At 45.3% G+C, this 26,828-nt stretch overlaps 1 protein-coding gene across 5 annotated transcripts; it reads right to left on the bottom strand.

Moving 5' to 3' along the window:
• Positions 1–1,080: 1,080 nt before the first annotated feature.
• PRPF18 (pre-mRNA processing factor 18) lies at positions 1,081–21,739 on the bottom strand. 5 transcript variants are annotated; one of them, XM_084272987.1, is made up of 11 exons: positions 21,644–21,739; positions 19,488–19,565; positions 19,335–19,361; positions 16,486–16,590; positions 14,348–14,461; positions 11,663–11,809; positions 9,400–9,468; positions 8,150–8,290; positions 7,610–7,681; positions 4,590–4,745; positions 1,081–1,642 (listed from the first exon to the last, which is right to left on the bottom strand). In XM_084272987.1, exons 1-11 carry the CDS (start codon positions 21,707–21,709, stop codon positions 1,562–1,564), a joined length of 1,056 nt encoding a protein of 351 aa, XP_084129113.1. In that variant the 5' UTR covers positions 21,710–21,739; the 3' UTR covers positions 1,081–1,561. The 5 variants fall into 5 exon arrangements, with proteins under 5 accessions (XP_084129113.1, XP_084129115.1, XP_084129114.1 ...); XM_084272989.1 differs by lacking the exon at positions 7,610–7,681; XM_084272988.1 differs by lacking the exon at positions 19,335–19,361.
• Between the last annotated feature and the right edge of the window lie 5,089 nt (positions 21,740–26,828).

Here is a 26,828-nt window from a genome sequence, read left to right as displayed (position 1 = left end):
CAGCTGCTGCAACATTAACGATCCCTCTCATGGGGTGCAGAGCTTCAGGCCCAGACTGCTCCAGCCTGGAACACCATGGGGTCATAAGTCCCCCCAGCAAACCTGCTCCAGCGTGGGCGCCTCTGCCCAGGGGGCCACAGGTCCTGCCAGGAGCCTGCTCCAGCATGGGCTTCCCATGGGGTCACAGCCTCCTTGGGGTGCATCCACCCACTCTGGCATGGAGTCCTCCAGGGGCTGCAGGGGAATCTCTGCTCCGGCACCCGGAGCACCTCCTGCCCCTCCTTCTGCACTGACCTGGGTGCCTGCAGAGCTGTTCCTCTCACACCTCCTCACTCCTCTCACTGGCTGCAAAACCCACTGCTTGTTGGGGATTCCCCCCTCCCTTAACTCTGTCACCCCAGAGGTGCTACCACCATCACCAATGGGCTCAGCTTTGGCCACTGGTGGGTCCATCTTGGAGCCACCCAGCATCGTCTCTGCCAGACACGGGGAAAGCCTCTGGCAGCTTCTCACAGAAGCCACCCCTGTAGCCCCTGACTACCATAACCGTGCCATGCAAACCCCATACACCTCCTTAAGGGAAGAACGCGGCAATACCGCTGCAGAGGTACTGCTCTTTCCACAGCTAAAACCCACCAGGATTTCAGCCAGAGCCTTTCAGTCCACACCATGAACAAAGCTTCAGTATTTCAGAGCTTACACAGAGCTCGACATCCTGGTCTCTGTGAGCTTCTGCCCCGTTCCCAGCCAAGACGCACAACGGTCGAACCCTGTGGCTGCCCCAAACACGTGGTCACAGGAGGTCTCCGTTGTTTTCTCTGCGATGCCCAGCAGACTGAAATTTTCTCCAGATGTATAAAAAAGGGATTTGAAAGCCTCAAGAGCTGTAAGATTCCTTCCCCCAAGCCCAGAAGGTTTGTATTAAAAATGCATTTAGGAAAAGGGGGAAAAAAAATAGCAAAGCCCAATCAGATGCAGTCAAGATCAAAACCTCTCTGCACCGAGGCTGGCTGTAGTTTTGAGCTGAGAAATACATAAACCTTTCCCCCTCACCACCCCTGATAAATACCACATGAAAGATTAGCCATTAAAGTCTTCATATTTACAGAAATAACCAAGATTCAGATTCAAGTGCTTCCCTCTAATCATCTCCCCACATCAGTCTCCAACGGGAAAGCAGCCAAACAGCTCCGCATACGCCTCTTGCGGGGCCGAGCCTTGTCCAAAGCTCCAAGAGAAGAAATAGGTCAGGCTGCATGGTTCCCTGCACTCAGCTGAAATACAAGCAATGTTCATTGTCCCCTGTCCTGATCCTACGCCCTCCAAACCCCACCCCATCCCGCTGGATGCTGGATGCGTTCAGCGTAAAGCACAGATTTTAAAAGAAATCTGAATAAATGGCTTGTAAAATGGAAGGTGGAGAAAATCTGCTGCTCTCTGCTCCTGCACAAAGCCCACCCTTGGTTCCTGCTGGGTGTTGGAAGAACAAACTCAGTCCCTTCGCTCCTCTCCTTGGTCGTGGTGTGACTCATGTTCTGATCTCCTTGGGCACCACGGAGCCTCATAGCGCGTTGTACTCCACACACTTCGAGGGGTCTGTTGGGAAGTGCTTCTGGCAAATGGTCATGAGCCTCTTCAGCCCCTGGGAATTAACACAAGGACAGTCTGTAATAAAGCTGTGGCTGTCAGACAAACTTCACAGCTTGTGGTATTTTTAAGCTTAACAAGAAAAATTCGAGACCAACGTCAATTTCTTTATTTTTTACAATTAGTTCTTTTTCCACTTTAAATTTTCTGACCTTTCTGCCTGAAAAGTCAGAACTGGAAGAGCCTGTGGCATAGCTGAAGAGACTACAGATTCAGTCACTCACCAGAGATCACTGTTAAGGATCACAGTAATGATTTACTCCCTCCCTGCCACCACAAAAGAAAACGATGCTATCAGGAGAAAGGGTATTTCAGAGAAACCTGAATATTCCACAGAGCCAAAAGCAGTTTCTAGCACCAAAACCAGCTGCACAGCTAGGAGAAGAAACAATTTCTGAGGAGGAACCTACACCATGGAGGCAAACTGAAGGAATAATCAAGAAAGGCAGAACATGGACATCTCTCTTCAGTTCTTTCACTGCTTGGCAAAAGCCCAGAGGACACAAGCCCTGTGATTATTTTCCTTCCAGTCACACAGAAAAATCTAACAAAGAGGGAAGGAAACCAGCAGTGACATTGTACTCCAAGATGACAGTCATGTGCCTCTCATTAGACACTCCCTATGGAAGAGGGCTCCTCACTGAAGGGAGAAAGGATTCAGCAGAGGATGCTTTGGCCCCTTCCATGCAGGCATGTCTGGAAAACATGTCCTAGCACCATAAAGACTTCTTGGTTTGGATGTTACGATCCCAGGTTCACTGTAAATCAGACACATGTTAGCTTGACGTGACCACTGGGAGCACAGATGCTCCAGTTTGAACCAGACTAAAACAAATCCTGGTATTTAAAACCAGGGTGGAGAACATGCATGTTTAAAGCCAACCCTGTCTTGGTGCTTCAGCAAGTTGTATAATCCAGAAGCACCCATAGGGAACTCACAGGGGGGAGATGAAGAGGAGGATTTCCTTGACCAACAGATGTAACCCCGAGAGCAGAGCAGGGACAAACCAGGGCACTCAGACACATCGTATCTTCCACAGTGTTCAGAGATGAAGCAATGCTGCAGTAATGCTCTACTTACAGAGTAGAGATCTTCCTGCTAGAAGAGTGCCAAAGGGCACACTCACCACAGCTGGAGAAGCATTACTGTCATGCTGAGGCCCACAACAATCTTCCTTCAGAGTCCAAATCCCTTTTTTAAGATAGACTTTTAACACAGACTAACAATAAAATTAATTAGTTTAATAAATGCTAATTCATCCATTAAATATTCTCAAGCACAACTACAGGCTGGGCAGTGTGGATTGAGAGGAGCTCTGAGGAGAAGGACTTGGGAGTGTAGCAAATGAGAAGCTCAACATGAGCCAGCAATGTGTGCTCACAGCCAACCATGTCCTGGGCTGCATCACAAGCACCATGACCAGCAGGTCAAGCCAGGGGATTCTGCCCCTCTGCTCCAACCTTCTGAACCCCCACCTGCAGTACTGTGTCCAGTTATGGAGTCCCCAGGACAAGAAGGATGTGGAGCTGTTGGAGTGTGCCCAGAGGAGGCCACAAAGATGACCAGAGGGCTGCAGCACCTCTGCTGTGAAGACAGGCTGAGAGAGTTGAGGTTGTTCAGCCTGGAGAAGAGAAGGCGCCAGGGAGACCTTCGAGCCCCTTCCAGTACCTAAAGGGGCTACAGGACAGCTGGAGAGGGGCTGGTTACCAGGGCAGGAAGGGACAGGACAAGGGGGAATGGGTTTAAATTAAAAGAGGGTAGATTTAGATTAGATATCAGGAAGAAATCCTCTGTGAGGGTGGTGAGGCCCTGGCACAGGGTGCCCAGAGAAGCTGTGGCTGCCCCTGGATCCCTGGCAGGGTTCAAGGCCAGGCTGGATGGGGTGTTGGGCACCCTGGGCTAGTGGAGGGTGTCCCTGCCCATGGTAGGGGGCTGAAGCTAGCTGAGCTTTGAGGTCCCTTCCAACCCAAACCAGGCTGTGACTTAACCAGAGTCTGTCTCCAGATGCAGGACCACATGCCAGTTGGTTGAATTTTATTTGCTGTCTGTGTGAGAGCTTCACAATACTTTCTCAGGTGATAATTTAAAAAACTATAGTCGAAGAGAAACCAAAGGTTATACTTTTAGCCCCAATATAAAGACACTCAAAGACAGAAGGGGAAGCTGTGTTTTGCAAGCAATCTGCTTGCAGACATCTGCAGAAGCTGAAAAGCAACAGGAGTCTTTCTGCCACAGCAGGACATTCATGCAAACATCCCACCCTGGAACCTCTGAGGTCCATGATGCTGCAGCAGAGGCTTCAGAGTTAAGCCAGAGGCCTTTATCTCTGTGGAACTGCAATGGGCAAGAGGCAAATACCTTCACCCATACAAGGACAGATGAGTTGTTTCCTCAGACTTATCCACCCACTACGCTGAAAGGTCAGAGAAGAAAACCACCACTATGAATTCCACAAGCAGAAGTAGTTCATGACACAAGGATGAATGAGTTCCTCCACAACAGGAAGAACTCAACCTGGAATTCCAAGCCCACGCTGTTGGAAAGGCATGTTTGAAAAAGGAATGCATTTATCTAGCTGCAGAAATAGTCAAAAAGGGCTGTATTTCATGGAGTTAGTCTTCATGCAGGCTGTTCAAACCATGAGTTAAGTAGTGAAGGACCCCAGGAGAATAAAGTGTGTCTCCACAGTGACTCTGGTGGTCATATCAGATGACAATAACGAAGACAGAAAAACCTAACAGACATTGTTCCAAGCCCAGCACTGAAGAGCCTTTAGGTCCTGGAGGAATTACCTATCAAACATATGTTGTGCTTGACCCAAACTAAGACAACTACTAAGTCCATTTCTACGGCCTTCTTACCATATCACCTAAACCTAGTATTTCTCAAAGATCCCCCAAATTGCACAGCAAATCTGGTGGCTGTCCAAAGCTAACGTTACCTGTATGTATTTCCTCTGAGTTTCATCGTTGAGGACGTGGGCCACGTGCTTGGAGAAAATCTTCTCACGACCTGTTCGAGCGTGGATACCGACCATAGTGACACCAATGGGCCAGGGGGCGTTCCCAATAGCCATCTGGAGGTAGGCATCGTTGGCCTGGAGAGACACAGGGCACACACACACACTGAGCACAGCAGGGGAGAGCAGCGGAAAGCCCAGCGCTTCCACATCGCTGGATACAGTAACGCCACGGATCAACAGTAATGCCTGGTCAGGCCCCACCTGGAGTACTGTGTCCAGTTCTGGGCTCCCTGGTATAAAAAAGTCAGGGATCCCCTGGAGAGAGTCCAAAGAGTGAGAGGCTGAGTGAGCTGGGACTGTTCAGCCTTCAGAAAAGAAGACTAAAGGGGGATCTTATTAATGTTTATAAATATCTTAAGTATGGGGTGCAGGGGGAATTGGCCAGCCCCTTTTCAGTGCTCTGTGGGGACAGGACAAGGGGCAATGGCTGCAAGTTGGAGCCCAGGAAGTTCCACACCAACATGGGGAAGAACTTTTACCCAGTGAGGGTGACAGAGCCCTGGGACAGGCTGCCCAGGGAGGTGGTGGAGTCTCCTTCTCTGGAGACATTCAAGACCTATCTGGATGCCTCCCTGTGCAATATGAGCTGAGGAGCTGCTCTGGCAGGGGGGTTGGACCCCATGATCTCTCAAGGTCCCTTCCAACCCCTACAATTCTGTGATTCTATATCCCAGTCTCTCTGATCAGGTTTCAGCATTAACCAGTTTTACAATGCACCTTCCTAAAAGGACTCATGTTTATGCTGAGCTGTGAAGAAAACAAGGACTATGGGCCTTACCTGATGAAAGCAAGCACTGGATAAGGCAGTCTAATATTGATTAGAACTAAAATTTACTGGGACTGCCTTCAACTCAGCCTTCTCAGGTTCCTGTAAGCTTTTTTGCTGTAATCACTTGACATTTTGGTTGCAGACCAGACCAGGGAGCCTGTCTGGGAACCCAGCCCACGCCAGGCTGACGTCATGTGTGAAGAACTGAGGTCACCCAGTACACACCAGTGCACTGGAGCCTGACAGCTCTTAGGGAGAGCTGCTACCTCCCAGAGGGGCTCAGAACCAGCTCAAAACAATTAAATAAGCACATTTGTAACCATGTTTGTGAACTGAGCAGTAGAGTAATTTGAATTCTGCCCATCAAGATAGCAGAACGTGTCTCCTAACACAGAGCTGCAGCAGACAGCATCCCTGGGGAAGAACAGGGATAAAGCTTGAAAGGAAAATTAATGGAAAGAAACAGAAGAAAGTAGTCCAGGGATTAAAAAACAATGTGACCACTGAGAACTAGGAAGTGAGTGGGACAGACACATATATGCAATTACAGAAACAGCTTCAAGGAGGTGGAGCAGGATGTTCTCCTGTTGGTGACCAGCTACAAGACACACTGATAACCAGTTCATTTCTCATCTCCCATGTACAAACAAGTAGCAATCATGACCAGCAGCTGTGGGTTCTTCCCAGCTGGCACAGAGCAAAGTGGGAGGTGAATAATGAACAGGGCAGGGGGTGGGAAACCAAGAGCCAACCTGAAGAAGGGACATGACTTTATCTTCACCTACATGAAGCAGAATTTGAACAGTCTTAATCAAATACTTAGTTACTGACTTAAATATGGGTTTGTGATGAAGCACTGTATGCAAGCAGGCAATTAAAGACTGTCACAATGGGGTTAATTAACACTGTGTGGACACCTTGCATTCTGGCACTTCCCTACTGTCACATGTTGGATTTTTAAATTTATATCTTTCAGCATTTCACCTAAGCAAGCAGAGGGAATTTGTGGCTGGCAGTATTCACTAGGCTGCAGAAAGCAAAAAAGCACAGAAGACAACAGCAGGCAGGAAGAGACACGTCTCATAGGAGGCAGACTGGAAAAGGATGTGACTATCTTTAAAAGCATAAGGCTCTTTAGCCTAATTAAAAAAAAAAAAAAAACCACACCACCAAACATCCAAGTGTGTATTCAACTCCTCCAAAATCAGTCTCTGAAGTTTACATAAAGCCAGGTACCTCTGGGAGAAGCACAGCTGATTAACCACAACATACACCACATTCCCTCAAACTCATTACTTTGAGAAGGCACTGGAAAGGGAATTTCAACATAATGACAACCAAGAAAAAAAAAAGTCCCCAAACAAAACACTACCATACATTCCACACTCTCAATTCTACTTTCAAATGATTTGGATTAAACTTGCCTTAGGCCACCTAAAAGTTTTTTCAATACCAAAAGCAGGTTTGCTTGCTTACTTGACAAATTACCCCAAGTCTTCACAAAAACAATAAGAAATACTAGAAATTTAAAGGCAAAACACGGCTCGGTTTCCTCTGTATGCACAGGCTGCTTAAGCAAATGCTATCAGTATCTGAGTTCCACTTCTGAAGGCAGCTACAAACAAAACCTAATGCTGCCTTTGATCCTGTGTGCCAAAGCACTTCTGCCTCCTCCAGTAAGCAGCCTTTGTCTAAACGACTTTTCATTAACTTACCTCAACCTTACCAGGCCAGCTAATGCAAGCACAGCCAAAGAAAGGGACAGGGTCTCATATTCAGTAACTCAGTTCACCTCAATTAATTCCTAATTAATTAATCAAGACCCTATTGTGAATAATTCAATACCTTCATTTAACCTTACAGTATCAGGTTACCCATACAGGATTCTTCTATGACTTAATGGAATAATCTCTGAGAAAAATTCTCTTTGTGCTCACTAAGCTCTGTAGTTTCACCAACCTCTAAAGATCTTCTGACAGGTTGTGAATCAAGCAGTACCTGGAGCCTAACCTTTACTTGCCTTTTGTCATTTTGTTTGAATACACATCCTGTGTATTTCCAGCTACAGCTCTTCAAAATGGAAAAAAAAAAGGAGAAAATTTGAAGCAATAAACTCAATCTAGTAAAACCAGAGTGCTTGAACATGCTGAAAGAGCACAAACAAACATACCTTCACATATTCTCTCTGCAACATGAATTTAATAATATCTGTTATTGATTCTTTGATGTCTGCAGGAAGTGTCTACAGGAAAAGAAAAAACAAAACAACAGAACAGCTTTACTTCAAAATAGCAGCTTGGGAAAATCACCCTACTCAGCACTTACACAAAGTTTAGCACCTACCCTAGCTTAAGAACTTTAACAAAGTAAAACAGTTATTTAGGTGAAGGATGTGAAGGAAGAGAGGTTAAGTGGTTACACCGTGTAGCAAAGTGCAAAATAAAATCCCCATTGGCTATCAGGTTTGTATCACCAGCCCAGTGAGCAGGTGATACATAAAGCAACACCCTGAAAAGCAGGGAGCGAGCAGAAGAATCACTGACCTGTGAGTCACAGGCTCTGAACACAGACACCCTGACTGATTCACTTGTCCTCTCTTCTTCAGAGGAGAGAACATCACCTTAGGAAAGGGCACTAACCACTGGGTACTCGGAAAGCAGAAGCTGAAGTCAGTCTTACGACAGGACAGTGACATGGAAAGGGGATTCACCCTCTTTCGAAGCTTCCGGAAGAGCGGCCTGAGGTACGACTCGGTCTGCTTCTGCGTGGCGCTGTTCAGCTTCCCCTGCACCCCCCGCTTCACGTAGTCTTCTCTGGCATTCAGCTCCTTAGCCCACACCCCAAGAAGAAACTGCACGAAGAGAAGAAATTTGTGTCATGGTGCCATCTAGTGACTCCCTCGGCAAAAACAGATGGGAACAGAGGTTCAAGCTACCACGACAAAGTAAGGTTTTCAGAGAAATCTGAATTAAAAAAACCCAAAGAAGTCTCTTTCAGAGGGATATGAACTCCTACCATGAAAGCATGTAGGTGGGGAAGGATATATATATATATATATATCTCCTGTATAAGGTGGCAAGTACAAGGAAACAACACTGCAGGTACCAGGGCTGGGAGGGAGGGGTACATACAAGAGCAGAAATCTAAGTGGAACGTTGATGTCTCAGGGTAAGGGCTGCAATGGAGCCCAAGGAGCAGCAACGATCACAGTGAAAACCCAACACAATGGATGTATGTCAAACACACCACCACTCTGCTGGGAGAATCACTTCTGAGCTTTCTTCCTCTGACTGTCCCAGCTAAACTAAAATGTCAATGCATCTGGTACACACAAATGGCAGCTTCGACTCTTGCTGTGGCTTCCGACAACCACAGCAGATATGCAGAGAGCAGCTGACTGAAGTAAGAGGCCATGCAGGCTTCTTGCCAGGAAACAAGGAAACAAACAGATTTCTACCACCTGCTTGAACCAGTTTCCTGAGCAAAGCCAGCAGACTTCCTTTGGAATTCTCTTACTGCACCTAACAGCACCAGGTGACATTCTGGCATTTTATTTCAGCTTACACTGGTCCTGGGAAGGGAGGCAGGGACTCCTCAGAAGTTTTTAATGGCACAGTTGTACACAGAAACAACTACATTCAACTGTCCCAATTATCATATGGAAATCAAAACTGTATTTATTTATTTTGTCCAGAAAAGTAGAACCAGATTTTGAAGAATGCTGCTCTCCCAACAGCTCTTTCCAGGTCTAGCAGGAGTCACTGTTGTGAACAACCAAGGCTGCTGAGCACCAAGCACTAAAAGTAACAAAACCCCTTTCCACAACCTAAGCATAATATGTGAGTTTTTCTCTCCAAGCAGCTGGAAACAGCCCTTCCATTCACCAAATGGATCTCTGTGATAACAGAAGATATGACACAGGCTACAGAATAATACATCTACTAAACCAGAGTTTGTTACCTTCAAGAACTTGGTTATGATGTCCATATCGTAGTGATCATCACCCCGCCCTAAGGACTCTCCCAAAGCCTGCAACAGGAGAGAAAAGGCAATTATGTCCACATGGTTGAGAAGTTTGCTGCTGCCATCCCCCCAAGCAGAGCACAATTCACTGCACCATGAACTCCACCAGTAATACAACACACTCCTTAGGAAACAGACTGAACACAACTATGCATCTTAACCAGATTCATTAATCTATTAAAACCATTAAAGTCAAAAAGCCAATATGGTTATTTCTGAAACTTCAATCCAACAGTAATTTTTCATTCATTAACTACTAAATTATTGGCATAATTAGGAGCTGTCTGACAGCACTGTATTAAGGGGAACTGTGGGTGTATTGCATTTTTGAGATTCCCCAAAGCTATCAATTAACCTAATTATTTTGTTAAGCTATTTAGGTTCTCTGATAAATGAAATGGTAAAAAGCCTCAGTTCAATTGTGACTGTGAAATTGAGGGAACAAATTATTAAGAAAAAGCCAATAAAAAAACCTCCCCCAAAACCCCCCACAAAAAAAAAACCCCAACCCAACAGTATGCTCCGATTCCCCAGCTCCCTGCCAAAATCTTAGAGTTGTTAATACTAACAGCATTTTAAAAACCTTTTTCCAGTAGATAGAGTTGGATTTATAATCTATTTCCATTATCCTCACATTTGCAAAGTGAATTTTGTTTAAAAATAATTAAATCTCAGACCTGGAACCAAATTCAGGGTAAGCCTTTATGCTGAAGGGTAAAGTAGCATAAAAATAAGACTGTGGGGTTTTCAAACTTTTGAGAAAATAATTACTTTCATGGTTCAAATTAAGCCTCCCCTACCACCTCAAAAAGGGGCTATTTTGAGAACTAACAGATTCTGGTATAAAATAACTGTAGTACCAGAATGGACACCACTTGTCCATTCTTGTCTACATTTATTTTATACCAGAATCCCTTGAACCCTAACAAAAAAGCCAAAGGGTATTTCCTGAAAATAATGCACTCATTTAAACTTTCAGTTATAAATCAGAATATTTCTTAAAGACACTTTTGGGAGGATGACATAAAGATTATTTTCAGCAGAGTGCTGAAGTTTAAAGCTGGAAGTCTTCCGCTCAAGGTAATGTGCTTTTCAAAACAACACCCAAAAGCACCAGGTGCTGAATACATTCCATGGCATTCATTCTCCACTCAAAGAAATGCCATGGTATTCTTTCACAACACAGCAGTCATTTGCACTGAAGCACCTCTGCACTTCTTGTGTTTCCTGTGACCTAACTACCTCTGATGTCCACTTCTTTTCTAGTCCTGGATGTTTTTCTACCAAGCATTCTTTCCGTGTGTCTATTTTTCAGAGCCCACCTTTCCTGCATAAGGAAAATCCATCACTACTAAGCTCATTACCCTCATTGGAAAGGCTTTAGTAATGTGTTTTTATTAAATTCCCTACTTCAATAAGCCCTGCAGAGGGAATCCTAACTGTATCACTTTCCTTGTGGGAAACTCCTGCCTCCTTTTTCATCCTGTGTTGTCAACAAAAACCACTTGAGTTTTCTCTCATGTCCCTACCTATGGTGCAACTTAGAAACCTAGATTTCTTAGCAAAGCCTGTTTAATGATGTTTCAGAACGCCTAAGTTAGATCTTGGAAACAAGGTAACTTTGTCTGGAGTCTTGTATCCAATTCTGGGATCCCTGGTATACAAAAGACAGAGATATCCTGGAAAGAGTCCAGCGGAGGCTACAGAGATGATTAAGGGCCTGGAGCATCTCCCCTGTGAGGGAAGGCTGAGTGAGCTGGGGCTGTTCAGCCTGGAGAAAAGAAGACTGAGAGGGGATCTGATCAATGTTTATAAATATCTGAAGTGTGGGACACAGGGGGAAATGGGCAGCCCCTTTTCAGTGGTCTGTGGGGACAGGACAAGGGGCAATGGCCTCAAGTTGGAGCCCAGAAAGTTCCACACCAATATGAGGAAGAACTTCTTCACAGTGAGGTTGACAGAGCCCTGGGACAGGCTGCCCAGGGGTGTGTGGAGTCTCCATCTCTGGAGATATTCAAGACCCATCTGGACGGCTCCCTGGGAGCTGCTTAGGCAGGGGGGTTGGACTTGATGATCTCTGGAGGTCTGTTCTAACCCCTACAATTCTGTGATTTATCTAAACAGCCCTGAATCTGTCTCACTACAATGTAATGATATACTACATATAAAATCCCTTAATTAAAAACTACCCATCACATACCTCCAGTTCTTCAATAGTAGTATTCTCCTCATGGACTTTCAAGTCATTCTGTGAGTCATCATCTCCTGCTTCTTGGCCACCTACAATTTCATTTAGGTACTGCTGGTCAATCTTATCCAAGGCAGCCTTCAGGTCATTTCTCAGGCCCTGGCAAAGACAAGTAAAAGCAGCTTAGTACTGTCACAGCGAGCATCCAACTTCTGCTGAAGAGCAGCCAAATTCTCTAAAAACATAGATAAAGGTTTAGCTTTATTGTCTGAATTGAAATGGAATTCAAAGAACAGTTTCTGGATCATTTCAGCACATAACTAAAAGAAGATGCAATGAACTCCTGCCATGTTCACAGCTATGAACAAGACTTTTCGGATATTTTCACAACAAAAACCATGGAAGAGTGAATGAACTTCTGAGTTTCTTCAATACATTTTCTCCAAGCAATGCACTGAACCACCCCAAAAATAAAACCAGAACACATGGCATAACCATCATCAGCTCTACAAGTCTTCACATCTGCCCTGAGAAAAAGCTGCTGTGGTGGTTTAGCCCCAGCCAGCAGCTGAGCACCACACAGCCACTCATGTGTTTCACTATCACCACCCCCACAGTGGAGAGTGGGAAAGCAGGGAAAAGAAGATGAGAAGACAAGGAAATCTCAGGGGTTGGGATGAGGACAGTTTACTGGGCCAGAAAAGGGTGGGAGAAATAACAGTAACAGGTCTTAGAGCAAAATATACAAAGCTGGTGATGCACAATGCAGTTCCTCACTGAACCACACAGCTCAAAGCCATCCCCAGGCTGCGTGTCCCTCCCCCACCAGCCCCCCTTTATGCTGAGCATGACATAATTGGCATAGAACACCCTCTTTGGTGGGTCTGGATCACCAGTCCTGGCTGGGTTCCTCCCCAGCTTCCTGGGTGCCCTGCTCCCCCACACTTCTCATTAGTGGGGCAGCATGAAAAGCTGTAAAGTCCTTGACTGCTTGGCAACAACTTAAACATCAGCATGTTACCAGCACTGCTCTCATCCTAACTCCCAAACAACAGCGCTACACCAGCTGCTAGAAAGAAAATTACCTCTACCCTAGCAGAACCCATGACAGCTGTAAATAATGCAATTCACACTCTTTCAGGACTATCACATAAAACATTGGTGTCTTCCCCTTATTAGCAATGATTTAAACACAGCAGAGTGTTTTATATAGATTGTTTTTAAAATCCCCTACTCTAGGTGACAAAAATACTACATATACAGCTTCAAACTGATGCTGTAGTTAAGAGCTGCTTTTAAACAGAACAAGATTCTCAGCCTAGTCACAGGCAGAGGGCTTGCATTCTTGAGCCACAAAAAAATAAAGCTCCATAAAGGAGAATGACTTTCCTTACCCTATGATAAATTCAGCTGCTCCACTGGGAATACAGACACACAGTCACTTCCACTCTTCCACCACCACACTTGACTGTCTGGAGTATTTCTATTAATCATCAAGGGGTCTAGAACTGTTTGAACCACGAGCTGGTTATAGTGACTATTTAAAGCAACATGTTGCAATGGGAGTGAGAGAAAGACAGACTATAAAAATCCAACACACTCCTACTTATGACCTCACTGTTTCCTAATACACCTACGACTGTCGCTGATGTCACTGGAGGGGAAGCTTTCAGTGGCTGGATTACTTTTTAAATCTTCAGATCTGTTTAATCTTTTTTTAAAAAGACTTGAATGGGTAAAGGCTTTCCCTTTCCAGCAAAGACATTTCAAAGCATTACTAGTGATAGGACAAGAGGGAATGGCTGCAAGTTGTGCCAGGGGAGGTTCAGGTTAGAAATGAGAAGAAATTTCTCCTCAGAAAGAGCATTCGAACGGGATGCCCAAGGAGGTCGTGGAGTCACTGTCCCTTGGGGTGTTCAAGGAAAGGTTGGATGAGGTACTTAGGGACAAGGTTTAGTTGGATTAAACCTCAGAGGTCTTTTCCAACCTTAATGATTCTGTGCTTCTATGAAATCATGCAGTCTGCCACAAATTAGGGAGGAAAATCCAAATCTTCACACTCTTAGCTGGGTTGCAAATTTGCTTAACAGCGAATGCAAAACAACCCCCAGCTGCATCTCCTCACTTAACTGATCCATTCATAAGATAAAAGGAATAAATCAGTGATCTATAACAAATCTTTTAGTCATATTTTAATCAATGGCTACTTTAAAGGGACAGGGAGGGGGAAATGAAGTTTCCCTAACAAGTTACAGCTCTGGATTCAAGGGATTTGAAAAAAAAATCGGTTACATACCTGAAGGACAGGATGCAGTCTGACTTACCTGTGCTTTCTCAGAAACACACAGAACCACAAACAACCCAGGCTAGTTTTAATGGTAAATGACTGTCTTGTCTGCTGGTTGAAAAGCAGGTAAGAGCACAGGCTGGGGGACTATCGACACCTGAAGGCCCTGTTTTCAACTTAAAAGGGCCTGGGGCTGAACTGTCCAGCATAAGGAATTTTATTGTGTAAAAAAACATGACATTCAACATACTTTCTCAGGCAATAAACGAGGTGGAACATATGTTTCTCTTTTCTCCACACCACTCCTCCCTCCTGAAAATTAACAGCGATAGAAACGGATTTTCTGTAACTTTCATAGGGTTCCTCACTGGTTATCCCACTCCAAATCCGATCCCACGAGCTGCTCTTACCTTGTTCACTTCAGGTGCAAGGATTTCTATCTTCCTCAGACGTTGGAAGGCATCATAATCTGTTTCTCCAAACAGCCGGATCGGCTCACCTCTCTCCCGTAACCTCCTGATAACCTGGAAACAAAAATAAATCAGAGCTTTCCCTTACACAAACTCATAAAGGAAGCAAAATAAAACCCAGAACGACAGATTTATTTACTTTGCTTAGAATAACAAGCTGAGCTGGACTGGAGAGGAAATGGCAGTATTTTAAGCAGTACAAAAATGTTCCAGACACTTTACAATCCAAATATAAAATTCCCACGGCATTTCAGGGAAAGGTCATTCCAAATATTACCAATCTAAATTTTGCATAAAACCCCAAGCTGCCTTGGTATAGGCTAACTTCTTCCCACTCTGACTTGTTTAAACAAACACACAAAAGCCATCCCTTTGGCAGAGCTTAAAAACTGTTTTTAAAAAAGAATCACAAAGGAACTTGCTGATAATCTCACTCACCTACTTGTCCAGGGCAATAAAAACACTCCCTAACTAGGCTGCAGGTTCTCCCAGCACATCTGCAAGATGATTTGCTGAGAATTCTCATCCTTAAGAGTCTGGCTAATATAAAGGCCCATAATCTAATGTGATAGTTACTTTAAAACTCAATATAAAGGAGTTATAACATCCTCCCTTGACTGATTTGCTAAGTCATGGGCTGAGCCAAAACCTGAACTTCTAAATCTCATTATACTCATCATTACTCATTTAGTGTGTGAAGCAATTAACATACCAATGAATGTATTGATTGCCATGCAATACTTTGGTGATCAAGTGAAGGGCTTACACTTTGTCTCATGCCACCACTTCATTATACCAATAGACCAGTAGTCCAGCAAGAAACTAAATTAATTGGGGCATGAATTAATTTATTGAGTTCAAATGTCTTGCTGTATGTTGGCAAGTATTTGACTTGCAAACCTATGACAAAACCAGGGGTGGATGGAGTGCTGGCACAGCAACACCTAAATCTTGACCAAAACATGCACCCAAGTAGATCAAGAACAGTGAGACAGGAGATAAAGACCAAACCTCAAACCAAACAGGAAATCAACAGCCCACACTACGATATATTGCAATATATTCCTGTAAAAAACAGTAAGCATCTTGCAAAATTAAGGGGACACATGACAACCCTGGATGATCTCAGCTGTGAATTTCAGTATTTCCAAGATTAGAATTTATTCTCTAATTCTGAATTTCCCGCTTCTGCTTTGGGGTACAGACCTGTTTGTGAACTCACATTCACAGAGGTATTTTTAACCTTGGAAAGAAGAAAGAACATAGCTGGCTGCTATGACATCAGGACTTTCTCTTCTAGAAATCAAGGTGAACTTACAAAACTTAGTTTCTAACTTTGGATTCAGACCCAGGAGCTACAAAGAAAAGAAGCTGAGAGAAAATATCTTGGAAAAAGCAGCATGCCAGCTTCAGTATTATCCAAGTTACCAAGTATTATCATATCATTCAAGGTACTATTCCAGAAGTCATCTGAAAGAACTGTGAGATGTCACAGCACATCTGTGCAAATCCATATAGACTCATAGAATGGCATGGGTTGGAAGGGACCCCAAGGATCATAGAGTTCTAACCCCCCTGCCACAGGCAGGGACACCAACCCCCAGATCTACACAAGGTTGCCCAGGGTCCCATCCAACCTGGCCTTGAACCCTTTCAGGGACAGAGCATCCACCACCTCTCTGGACAGCCTGTTCCAGCACCTCACCACTCTCTCTGTAAAGAACTTCCCCCTGATATCTAATCTAAGCCTTCCTTCCTTTAGTTTTAATCCATTTCCCCTTGTCCTGCCATCATCTACCCTTTTAAAAAGTTGATTCCCCTCCTGTTTGTATGTTCCCTTCACGTACTGGAAGGCTGAAGGGAATATGACAAGGAGGCTCTTCCCATCTGTACCTCCTTCTGCATTCAATTGGACTGCAGATCCTTAATGAGCAGAGATGATTGTTGCTGACTGGAGGCTTATTATTTAATACAAACTGCCATGGGAATTACACTTCACTATAAAAAACAGCCCCAACAAGAAAATTCAGACACATTTACTGTAAACTTGATAGTCTGTTAGCAATGATCGACTTTACCTCCTGTCTGGAAAGGGTCATTGGTAACTTTTCTTCTGCCAGTTCAAGTTCTAGCACTGGATTTGATGAAGTCAGTGGTTTCTCCTCCTCTTCTTGCTCCTGAACCTACATTCAACAGACAGTTACTAATGTGCAGATGGAAATGAGCCCATATATCATTAGCAATGTGAAGAGACAGAATTCTGTAAGACAGGTTTTAATATGGTAATATAAACCATGAATCTTATAGTTTTTACTGTCTAGAATTGAATTTCAGAGAACAATAAAAGCATCAGAATTTACTAACACTTCTGCAGGTTGCAGGAAGCAATCTTGGTAGCAAATGGAAAGGCCAATTGCTAAAGTTTGGCAGAGGGATGTCAGCACGGATGCCAAAAGCAGCAAATCCACCCGCTGCCTGTTGCTTCCTGCCCCTGCTCTATCCTCCTTACCCATGCACTATGTCATGAACCAGATGGGGGAAATGAGTCAAACAGAAAATAATCTGGCAAACACAGAGGAAGGTACTCTTCTCAGCCCACTTCACTTTACCTCCTCACCCAGCTCACCAGGCACAGCACATGCAGGGATGTAAAGGGCAGAAATGAAAACCCAAGGGCAGGGAGAGAGCAGGGCTGCTTCTTTCAGTGGCAGAATCGCCTTCAAATGGTTATTACCTAGAGTTTCAGTGAGCTGAGTACAATCAGCAGTGGTCTATAGCTTCCACTGGGTTTGAGAGGTGCTTGTTTAAGGTAACACATCTTCTTAACAAGTTTGCTATAGTTTCTTGCGGGTTAGAAACCAGAAAAGGCACCTCAAACTCTTCATAGGGATAGGATCTCATTAACAACCCCTCTTAATCTAAAAGAAGATTCCTGAATCAAACAGAGCTTTCTTTTTTCATTACTCAATATTTTAATAATGCAAAACAACTCTTTGATCACAGTAACTTTGAGACAGCAGTCATGTAACTACAGTTCCCTTCATAAGCTCAAATTTCACGCTTCTGACAGCATAAGCAGATTGCTGTTGGTAGTACTCCTATAATAAGGCAACATTTCCAGGACTTATGCACATCTTGTTTTTACCTAGATTCCTTCTTAGAATTTATTTCCCTTCCATTCCTCCTAAAAGGGAAATGATCCACTTAATCCTACAGCACCCTGTAGCGTTCTCCGTGCACGGGCAGTACACTGCCATTTCCAGCCTGTATTTGGGTTGGTCAGTTTGATGAATGTAATAAACAGATTTTAATTTTTTTTTTTTTTTAAAGAAACTTTTCTATTCTATTCACTCTGGTGCCAGTCTGGCTCCACGTGGCTGTAAGGACCCACCCCTGTGACTCCAGCGACAGGATTCAGGCACAAATCTATACCCAACTGTCTACAGCGAACACAGACATCAATCCTACAACCACAGGGGTCTGGAACGAGCAAGGGAGGGACAATCAAATCAACACATCAAGGGAGGGGAAAAACAAACTTCCATCGATGCAGGAAAGGGGGAACTGACAGGGAACAGAAAATATGGAGGAACTGCATAAATATATATATATATAGAAAGGAACACACTCCCAAGGTAGAATGATACGTACAAATTTTAACTTACAAACATTCTTGAAATCATAAAGAGACAGCAGCATTGGGGGGGAAAGATTTGATCCGTTCTGTCAGCTGGACTCCAAGTTACAAGGGTTATCTTTACCGTGGTTATTTTAGTTTCAGTGCTTTTCTTCAAGCAAGTCAAATTATTACAACTTATTAAGTCTAAGCAAAGCCAAAACGCAGCTGATTTGAAAAGAAATCAGTCTGTATTCTACATCTCGTTAGCACAATGAGGATCAAATGCAGAAATCTGGGAGGCTCTAAAAGGGTAATTCATTTAACAAAGCAACTTATTTTAAAACCGTTTTCAGGGTCACATTTCAAACCCAAAGTGGTGCTGCAGCAGCACAGGTAACTCCATTTTAACCACCTTGCAAGGTACTGAAGAATTCAAGCTAATGCTCAAAAAGCATCACACAGCCCTTCACCACTTGGAAGAGCGACTGGATTCCCAGAACAGCTTCTCATGACTACACGCTGCACGTTCTGAGAATCATTTTGGCATGGATGTTCAAATACTCCACAAACAGATCAAGGTTTCAGAATAAGTCACCAACGGGGGTAAAGTTCAGTTGAAAACAAAGCCCCTGTTTGTGCCAAGTAACAGCAAACAAGATTAGGAGCCTCAGTCTTCCCCAAGGGAATGCAAATGCCCTCACGGACAGGGACAATCAGGCAGGCAGGCAGACACACACGTGTAAAAGAAAACAACACTCTTTCCATTTCAGTAAACTATCGCCCTGACAAGGCAGATAAAGCCTTCCAGATCGCTCATTTGTTTCAAAACGCACCCTAGGTCACCAATTGTTTGCTAATATTTTTGCCAGCAAAGAAACAAATGCTGCTGTTGTTGCACCCTTTCAATGCTGGATGGGTGGTGGCCCCAAAAAACCCAAATACAAATCTAAACAGTATGAAAGTCAGCAGGTTTTGTTCATAGGTGCCCACACTATACTGATTTCTTTTGGATATTTTGACTAGACCGTGAAAATTATCTGAGTGGATAAAATGTATCCACTTTTGTCTGATAAGGGTGGGGGAGGTGGCTGTAACAGATCCAGTGTTCATGCCTAACAGCACAATTTAAAAAGAAAGGAAGACAAGCTTTAAACCCAAGCCACTTCATGCTTTCCACAAAACAAAACAAAACAAAAATTAAAAGAAAATAAATTAAAATAAGTAAAAGCCAAACCATAACACAAACTTAAGTAGCTGTTCATCATGCATATCTTTTCCTGCATTGAAAATGGTTTTGGAATCTCATACCTCTCCAGGTGGCTTCTCATTTACAGGCTAATGTATAACATTAACAGATTGAACAAAGAACAACAATGATCATTAACAACATTGATACTGTTGATAATTAAAATGTAGACTTCAAAGTAAACATACAAATTCCTGGGAGAACAGTTACCATACCTTGTAGCCACATCTCTGATAGTAAGCCTCCTCTTCTTTTTTAGCTAACTCACTGCGTTTGAAGTATTTCTTACTTCCCTGAAAGAGAGGAAAACTGTTACCAGTTCACAGCTTCACATGCTTGGGCAAAAATGCCTCAAATGTCCTTACTTGGTTTGGAGAATTCAGCTACATCCTTTGGTAAGAGATGGCTACACTGTCATGTAAAAGGAGGAACTAGTTGGAAGCACCTCTGGAAATCAGCATACAGAATGACTGTGCAGCACATATGTACAAGCAGAGTTAAAAGTACAGCCTGGTCACTACAGCTTTAAAACAACACCTTCTTTGTCACCTAAGGCCCTGTACTCCTTCTCATAAAGCTTCTCTTCAGACATACACAACATGTCCCAGGTTGGAATATGGGAAAGCTGTTTGAACAAACCCCATAAAACGTGATTTTCCACTAGATCAAGGAGGTGGGAGAGATCACCTTTGCACAGAGCATTTTGTAAGCTTGCTTGCTGCTCCTGTGTAGAAATGTGCTTGGTGAGACCTTCCAGACACACAACATCTGGCAGCTGTGGTTACCCTGAGCCACTTCTCTTGTGATTTTTCTAGAACTCTGTATTTTGCTAACAATTCACGTGAAAATGTTAGAATTGGATGCAAAATAAAATTATAAATTATTTGTTTTCCAATATGCTTCTAAACAAAGTGCATTACCATCTGCATTTTAAGTGTGCTGTCTATTTGATGATGTTAGTGGAGTCCATATGAAATGCTGTCATACCACAGACTTAAGTATTTTACTTTTCTCTCTTCATTTAAAAACAAAGTTAACAGCAATAATTTGAAGATTTTCCAACTCTTCAGTAATTTGTTTTTTCTTAATCATGGAAGTGCTCTACCTTAGTTATAACACTGCGATTTAATCTTAACAGTATGATTAAACTTTAAGAAAATGTGTCACTAAACTGTTCCTGATGTGATTCAATTTGTAATATAATATTCAGCAAATAGAGACTTTAGCTTTGAGTTCTGCACAGTTTGTATTACCAGTTTGAGTCAGTGTCTTTGTTCTATTATACTCAGCTCCAATGAGGCTGCATCTTGGATGCTGTGTCTGGTTTTGGGCCCCTCACTACAGGAAGGATGTTGAGGTGCTGGAGTGTACCTGGAGAGGGGCAGGGGAGCTGGTGGGCAGGTTGGGGCACAAGTCCTGTGGGGAACGGCTGAGGGAACTGGGGCTTTTTAGTCTTAAGAAAGGGAGGCTGAGGGGACACTGTATTGCTCTCTATGGCTACCCTGCAAGGAGGGTGTAGAGAGGTGAGGGTCGGTCTCTTCTCTCAGTAACAAGCAATAGGTTGAGAGGAAATGGTTTCAAACTGCACCAGGGAGATTTAGGTTAGGCATCAGAAAGAATTTCTGTACTGAAAGGATTGTCAGGCATTGGAAGAAGCTGCCAGAGAGGTGGTGGAGTCACCATCCCTGGAGGTATTTAAAAGGCATGTAAATATTGTGCTCAGGGACATGGTCCAGAGGTGGACTAGGCAGGGTCAGGCTGTGGTTGGACTCGATGATCTTAAAAATCTCTTCCAACCCAGTTGATCCTATGATGAATGCAAACTATTACTTCTTTCTTTACACACTGCCTGAGCTACAACAGCCCCCGATTACCGCTCCCTACTTCAACCACCAACGCCCAAGCCTAACCTCAGGCACCCATGGCAGTGCTGCTGCGCTGCACTCTTTGTTTTGAAGCTGTCCCTCCTAGGGCGGGCCCTGCCGCTGCTACGAAGAGAAGGCAGCGGTGCTGAGGAGAGGGACCCGCGGGCCAAAGCCGCCACACGTCCTTCCCGTCGCTCGGCGCCGGACCTAACTAACTACACCGGCCCCGAGAGGCACCGCCAGTCCCGAGGCCAGGCTCCTTCTGCGCCCCCGACCCTACGCAGCCCCAGGCCCGCCCCGAGCCCCGCACCCGGGGCCGCTCCCGCCCCCCCAGACAGCGCGCTGGGCAGCTCCGTGCCCCTCACCGCAGCCCTTGCCCCAGGCCGCTCCCCCAGCCCAGCCCAGCCCAGCCCAGCCCCGCCCGGCCCGGCCCGGCCCCGCCCGGCCCCGCGCCTCTGCCTCATGCCGCTCCCGGGCAGCTCCCGGGCAGGCCCGGCCGCCCGTACCCCCACGAGCTCCTTCTCCTCCAGCTGCTGCCGCTTCCGGCTGATCTCTCGCTTCAGAATGTCCATGGCAGCGCCCACCGCCGCCGCTGCCCCCGCCGCCGGAAACGGCAGAGCAAAACAATAGCGTCACTTCCTGACGGCAGCGCCGCAAGCCCAACAGGGGCGTGTGTGCGCCGCGCCCCCTAGTGGCTGGGAGGAGCGGCTGAGAGGAAGGGGACGGCGATAGCGCGATACAGCGCGACACGGCGCGACACAGCGCGCGGGGAGGGGGGGCGGCAGCGGCACAGCAGCCCCGAGGCGGGCGCAGGGACGGTCGCCGGCCCTAACGAGGCCGCGGGGCCGGACTCCGGGCCCAGGGATGGCGTGTCAGTGAGAGTCAGTCTCTTCCCCCAGGGGCAGGGCGAGGGGAAACGGCCTCCCGCGGCCCAGGGCAGGCTGAGGTTGGATGGTGGGAAAAATTCCTTCTCCAGAGGGTTGCCAAGCACTAGGACAGGCTGCCCGGGGAGGCGGGGGGGAGGCACCGTCCCTGGAGGGATTGGAAAGGTAGCTGTGGTGCTGAGGGCCCGGGGTTTAGTGGCTGGACCTGGAAGCGTTAGGTTAATGGTTGGGCTCGATGGTCTTAAAGGTTTCCAACCAAAACGGGTCTGTGATTCCACAGGGCGGGTAACCGGCCTGGGGAGCGTGTGGGCCTGGCCAGACATGGCTGCAAGGGGAGGGCAGGATGTCTTCAGGATGTCTTCTCAGCTGCTCCAGCGCTGCTACGCCCCTGCTGCCAGCCGCTTGTTGGCTCTGGGAGCCTTAACAACACCCCAAGGGAAATCAGAACTGTTTCGCTGACTCCAGGATGCCCTGAGGTGAAACTACACCAGTGAACGGTGTAGGGTTTAATTGCAGGGCAATGGCAAGCACCCTGCTCCTTCCCCAGGTGCTGGTATTAAAAATCACCCTGGAGATGGGAAAGGTTTGTGCTCCCTGTCCCCTGTGCTCTTGGTGCACCTGAGACAGTGCCTTGGGAATGATGTGCCTCTGCTCCCTTCAGGCCTAGAGGACTGAGGTGACTGGTAGGAACTGAGCTCCAAAGCGTGGGCTTAATGTGTGCATCCTGGAAATAAAAACTACCACCCTTACTAGCTTGAGCCTTTGTCACTGTGCACGTGGCATCTGTGATGCAGATTAACACATAGAGTCTGAACTCTGAATTTAATCTCTTGTTCATTTACCTGGTTGTGTCCAGCGTTTTCCATCCTGTGGCTTGGAAGGTCCAAAAGATGTGGAAAAAACTTGAAGAATGGATGAGAACAGCCAATACTCACTATGCTTAAATTCATCAGGGCTACACCTTTGCTGGAAAGAGAGGCCACCGAACCATGAAGGGTGAAAGTCCCTGTACTTGAGCTTCTCTATCTCCTTAGAAGCAGCCTGGCTGGTAGCAGCACCCCTGTCTCCTCCAGCCTCACACCATGGCACATGACAGTTCTGCCTCCCTAGTTCAGCCAGATTGTTTTCACCTTTAGGTCCTCCCAGATTTTTCCTTTGCCTTTCCCCACTGTAAGTTCCATTGCTCCAGGGGCTGTTTTGGGGTGCTGTAGCTGCAACTGGCTTTTCATCTAGGTTAGATATTCTGAGCTGCGTGCTGTGGCTTTTTCTTGCAAAAAATGACCTGATGGTTTAAGGGTGGTGTTTAAACCCAGGCTGGAGGGGTATGGATTTAGAAATCGCTCCCTGCTGTAGCTCAGGCTTGAATGCAATCACTTTGCAATGTGGAAGCAGGAACAGTCCTCCTACGCTTCTTAGTAGTTCTCCTTAAAGGAAATTACTTCACATCTGATGGTGAAAAGGATCTAAGAAGGTCTCATTTGTGAGGCCCAGAGGGATGTGGCCACACTTGGGTAAGGGCATAAATCCCGAGGCTGCAGGAATACTCTGTAGCGGACTTTATGGCAAACGAATCTGGATGCTTGTGTCTGAGTGCCAGCTGCCCCCCTCAATTAACTGTAGTGTAGACATAACCTTAGACCTCGCTTCATTTCTGGCTCTGGTTTGACATTGTATCTCAATTAGAGAGTCCAAAATGGAGGAGGGAAGTGACGTGCGGAAAACAGACTCTATAACTCGAAAGTTATAAGGTAGGTGTGTTTATTCAGTGCTGGGTGTGCGGGGATCTCTCCACCACAAGCGTGCACACCCCACACAGCAAGCCATTCGTGTATTTATACAATATGATAATGAATATTCATTTTATGTCTATACATATTAATTACCAGTACCCGCCTACCCTCTCCTCGTATGCTAATTAGTTTATCATCTTTCACGCTTGCGCAGATCCTTCAAAAAAATGGTGGGCCTGGGTCCATGGGATGAAGGCCCCGAGTCTTCCTCACGATGTACTTTTCAACTTCCTTGCCTGGAATGCAAGAATCTTGCCAACTTGCAGTATTCTTATCCGTTTGGACTAATTTATGTCCCTATAGGGAGACCTGTGGATGTATTCCAGCCATCTGTTCCTTCATTAACGAAGAGATAATTGATATCTCTGTGATGGATGTTATCCTGTTCCCATTCTCTTTCCCGAATCCTAAATTCCTACAATTGCTCCCTACAAAATCTAACTCCCTACAAGCCAGTTCCTGTGAGCCTCCTTATCTGTTTCTTTAAGCTACACAATTACGTGACTTAAACCTTGTGAGCTATTCTTTCTATTTCTATATGCCCCCTCCCCATATCAGAAGTATTCACAGGGATGGCAGCGTTACTCTGAGGTGGCATCTTGAGCAAAGATTTTCCAGTTTGTAAAAATTAGAGCAAACCAATAAAGAGGCAGTGAGGTATAACGGGCCAAGGAAAGCAGCTGAACGGTTTTATGTTGGTAAACCCACCTTTGGGTAGGTTTGCAATTCATGCTGTACCTCTACAAGGTGTATAAAAGTTCCCATATGATGACACAACTCTCTGTGACTCATTTGGTGCCCTTCTTCCAGTGCTCCTGATTCTCTGCTCTCCTGTCTCCAAAATCAAAGCATTCTTCTATGTAAACCCCCTAGTTGTCTTGTCCTGTGGAAGAGAAGTGTCATTCTACAAAGTACAACATCTCCTAAAAGACTCGCTGTATGTATATATGTTGGCTCTGTTTTCCTGAGAGCATTCACTAGTATCTGCATGGGAAAAGAAGGAGGGAGGGGGAGTGTTTGGTGTGATTTATCTCCTCAAGGTTTCTGGTTTTCTGAAGAGAGGTGGTGAAGAAACGGTGGTGCCTTCTTTCACTGACAACTCACGAGGAGATCCACTCCAGCTCACTCTCTGATTTCCAGGAAGGCAAATCTGTTTGACTCCTTTTTGGCTTGGGGTCAGGGCAACATTTGCTGAGGGACATGAATTGTTGGGTCAGGTCTGGGCTGGACTCTCTTCAAAGCTCCTCTGTTCCTCAGAACGCCTTCCCAAGGGTATATCTGTGCTGGCAGTTCGTTACGGTCCCTGCCTGCTTCGTTACGGATCTCTCCTCCTTTGACTGTCTCCATTCATACAGGCTGCCTGGTTGTAGGGTGGATATCTGGAGCTCTCCTTGCCAAAGAAACTCATGGCATACATGAAAGCTCACACTGTGAGCTCTGCTCCTTGGACCATGCAATGGAAACTCTTCCTCCACACCACAAGAGCGTTTCTCAGAGCCCAACCCCCTTGCTCTGAGGAGGCTTTAGACTGTGGAAACTGCTTAACAATGCGTTCCAAAAGCAGACAATCCCTTCCCTGTGCCAGTCTCTCATCCGTGCCATGATCCTTTTGATGAAATCAGTGCAGAAGACACTTCTAACATGTGAAATGGATGCTCTTCCAAGCTGTATTTCAAACTACCAGTTTATTATATATAGCATTACTCTACTCATTAGAGTCAATTAGATCACTGCTATAAATCCTTAGTTTGACTCTTTGTTTTCTGCTGCTCCTGTTTGGCTTTTCAGAGCAAAGCTGATGGTTTGGTACCATGTTGGCTGTGTATTTCTGTCTCACGTGGGATTAATAAACGTTATATTTGCTGTCAGGGCTCTAGCCAAGCCATTAAGCTCTCCCAAAACCACTTGCAGAGTCTTGAGAGCTCACTGCAACTAAGCTTGGGTCTGCAAGCAATAGCGTTACCCATGTTTTCCCTAGATCCAGGTTTCCACAGACCTCTGGAACAACCCCACAGGGTTAACCACAAAGCTACTTTGAAGTGATTCATTTCACAACATTCCATATGAAATCAAGACTAAAGGAAATGTAGAAGTTACTCAAAATCTTGGAACATTCGTAAGAGCCTTGTAAGTACCAGAAAGACAAGCCTAAACCATACACGAGTTGTTTCATTCCAATTTCTTGATGATGAAGTGATTGCTCAGCTTTATCTGCCGCAAGCCAACTGTCAACTTAAGAGGAACTTTATTGATGGCAGCTCAGAAATAGGTTGTTTCAAATACCCAGATGTCATCCGTGTGCCGATGTGGTAAAGCTGCTCAGAATGATTTTGGTTGTTCTCTGTTGTGTATCCAGTTTATATTTAGCTGTTTTCAGGTCGTGTTCAGTACTTCATGAGTAGCCAGTTTCACTTTCCATTTGCTATTAAGACAGGGGAAAACCCCAGCTCAGCCACCATATGCTTTCACTTGCACACAGGAGGCAGAACGGGTGCTGTGCAGCTGACTGAGATTGCAGAAGAATTCATTTCAGGTAACACTGGGCACAGACCACTCTCAGAAACCTTCTTCAGACAGGTACATGGTTCCTTTTCATCACCTTTAAAATACTGTAACAGAAAATACATTTGATAAAATTGCCTTTATACCATGACTAAATATGCCCACTTCTGGCAGAGGGAGCTCCACATCCAGTCTCTCTCTTCTCTTCATCTGTGAAAGCAGTCCTTAACTTTGTGGAAGGGATTAACCCCCTCAGTTCCCTGCACTCTGCCTCCATGTTTATGTACAGGTTTCTCTGGCATTCACATTCACAGGTCCCCTTCACATGTGTGACAGTTTTTGCTGGTAAGACTTCTGCTAAGGTTTGCAAATGGCATCTTCCCACAACGTGGCCGTCCCCTCTGTACAGTGAATTCCAGCCACTCATACCGGGCTTCCGATTTCTTATTCAGCTTTTGGAACTGCCTAAATGGTCACAGACTGAGAAACGCTCGGACAGAAATGAGTGCAATCCT

The sequence above is a fragment of the Gallinula chloropus genome (assembly GCF_964237585.1).
Source record: "Gallinula chloropus genome assembly, chromosome: 1".
Classification (NCBI taxonomy): Eukaryota; Metazoa; Chordata; class Aves; order Gruiformes; family Rallidae; genus Gallinula; species Gallinula chloropus.
Note: the sequence above shows the minus strand (reverse complement) of the source record. Positions and strands in the feature narration are given on the sequence as shown.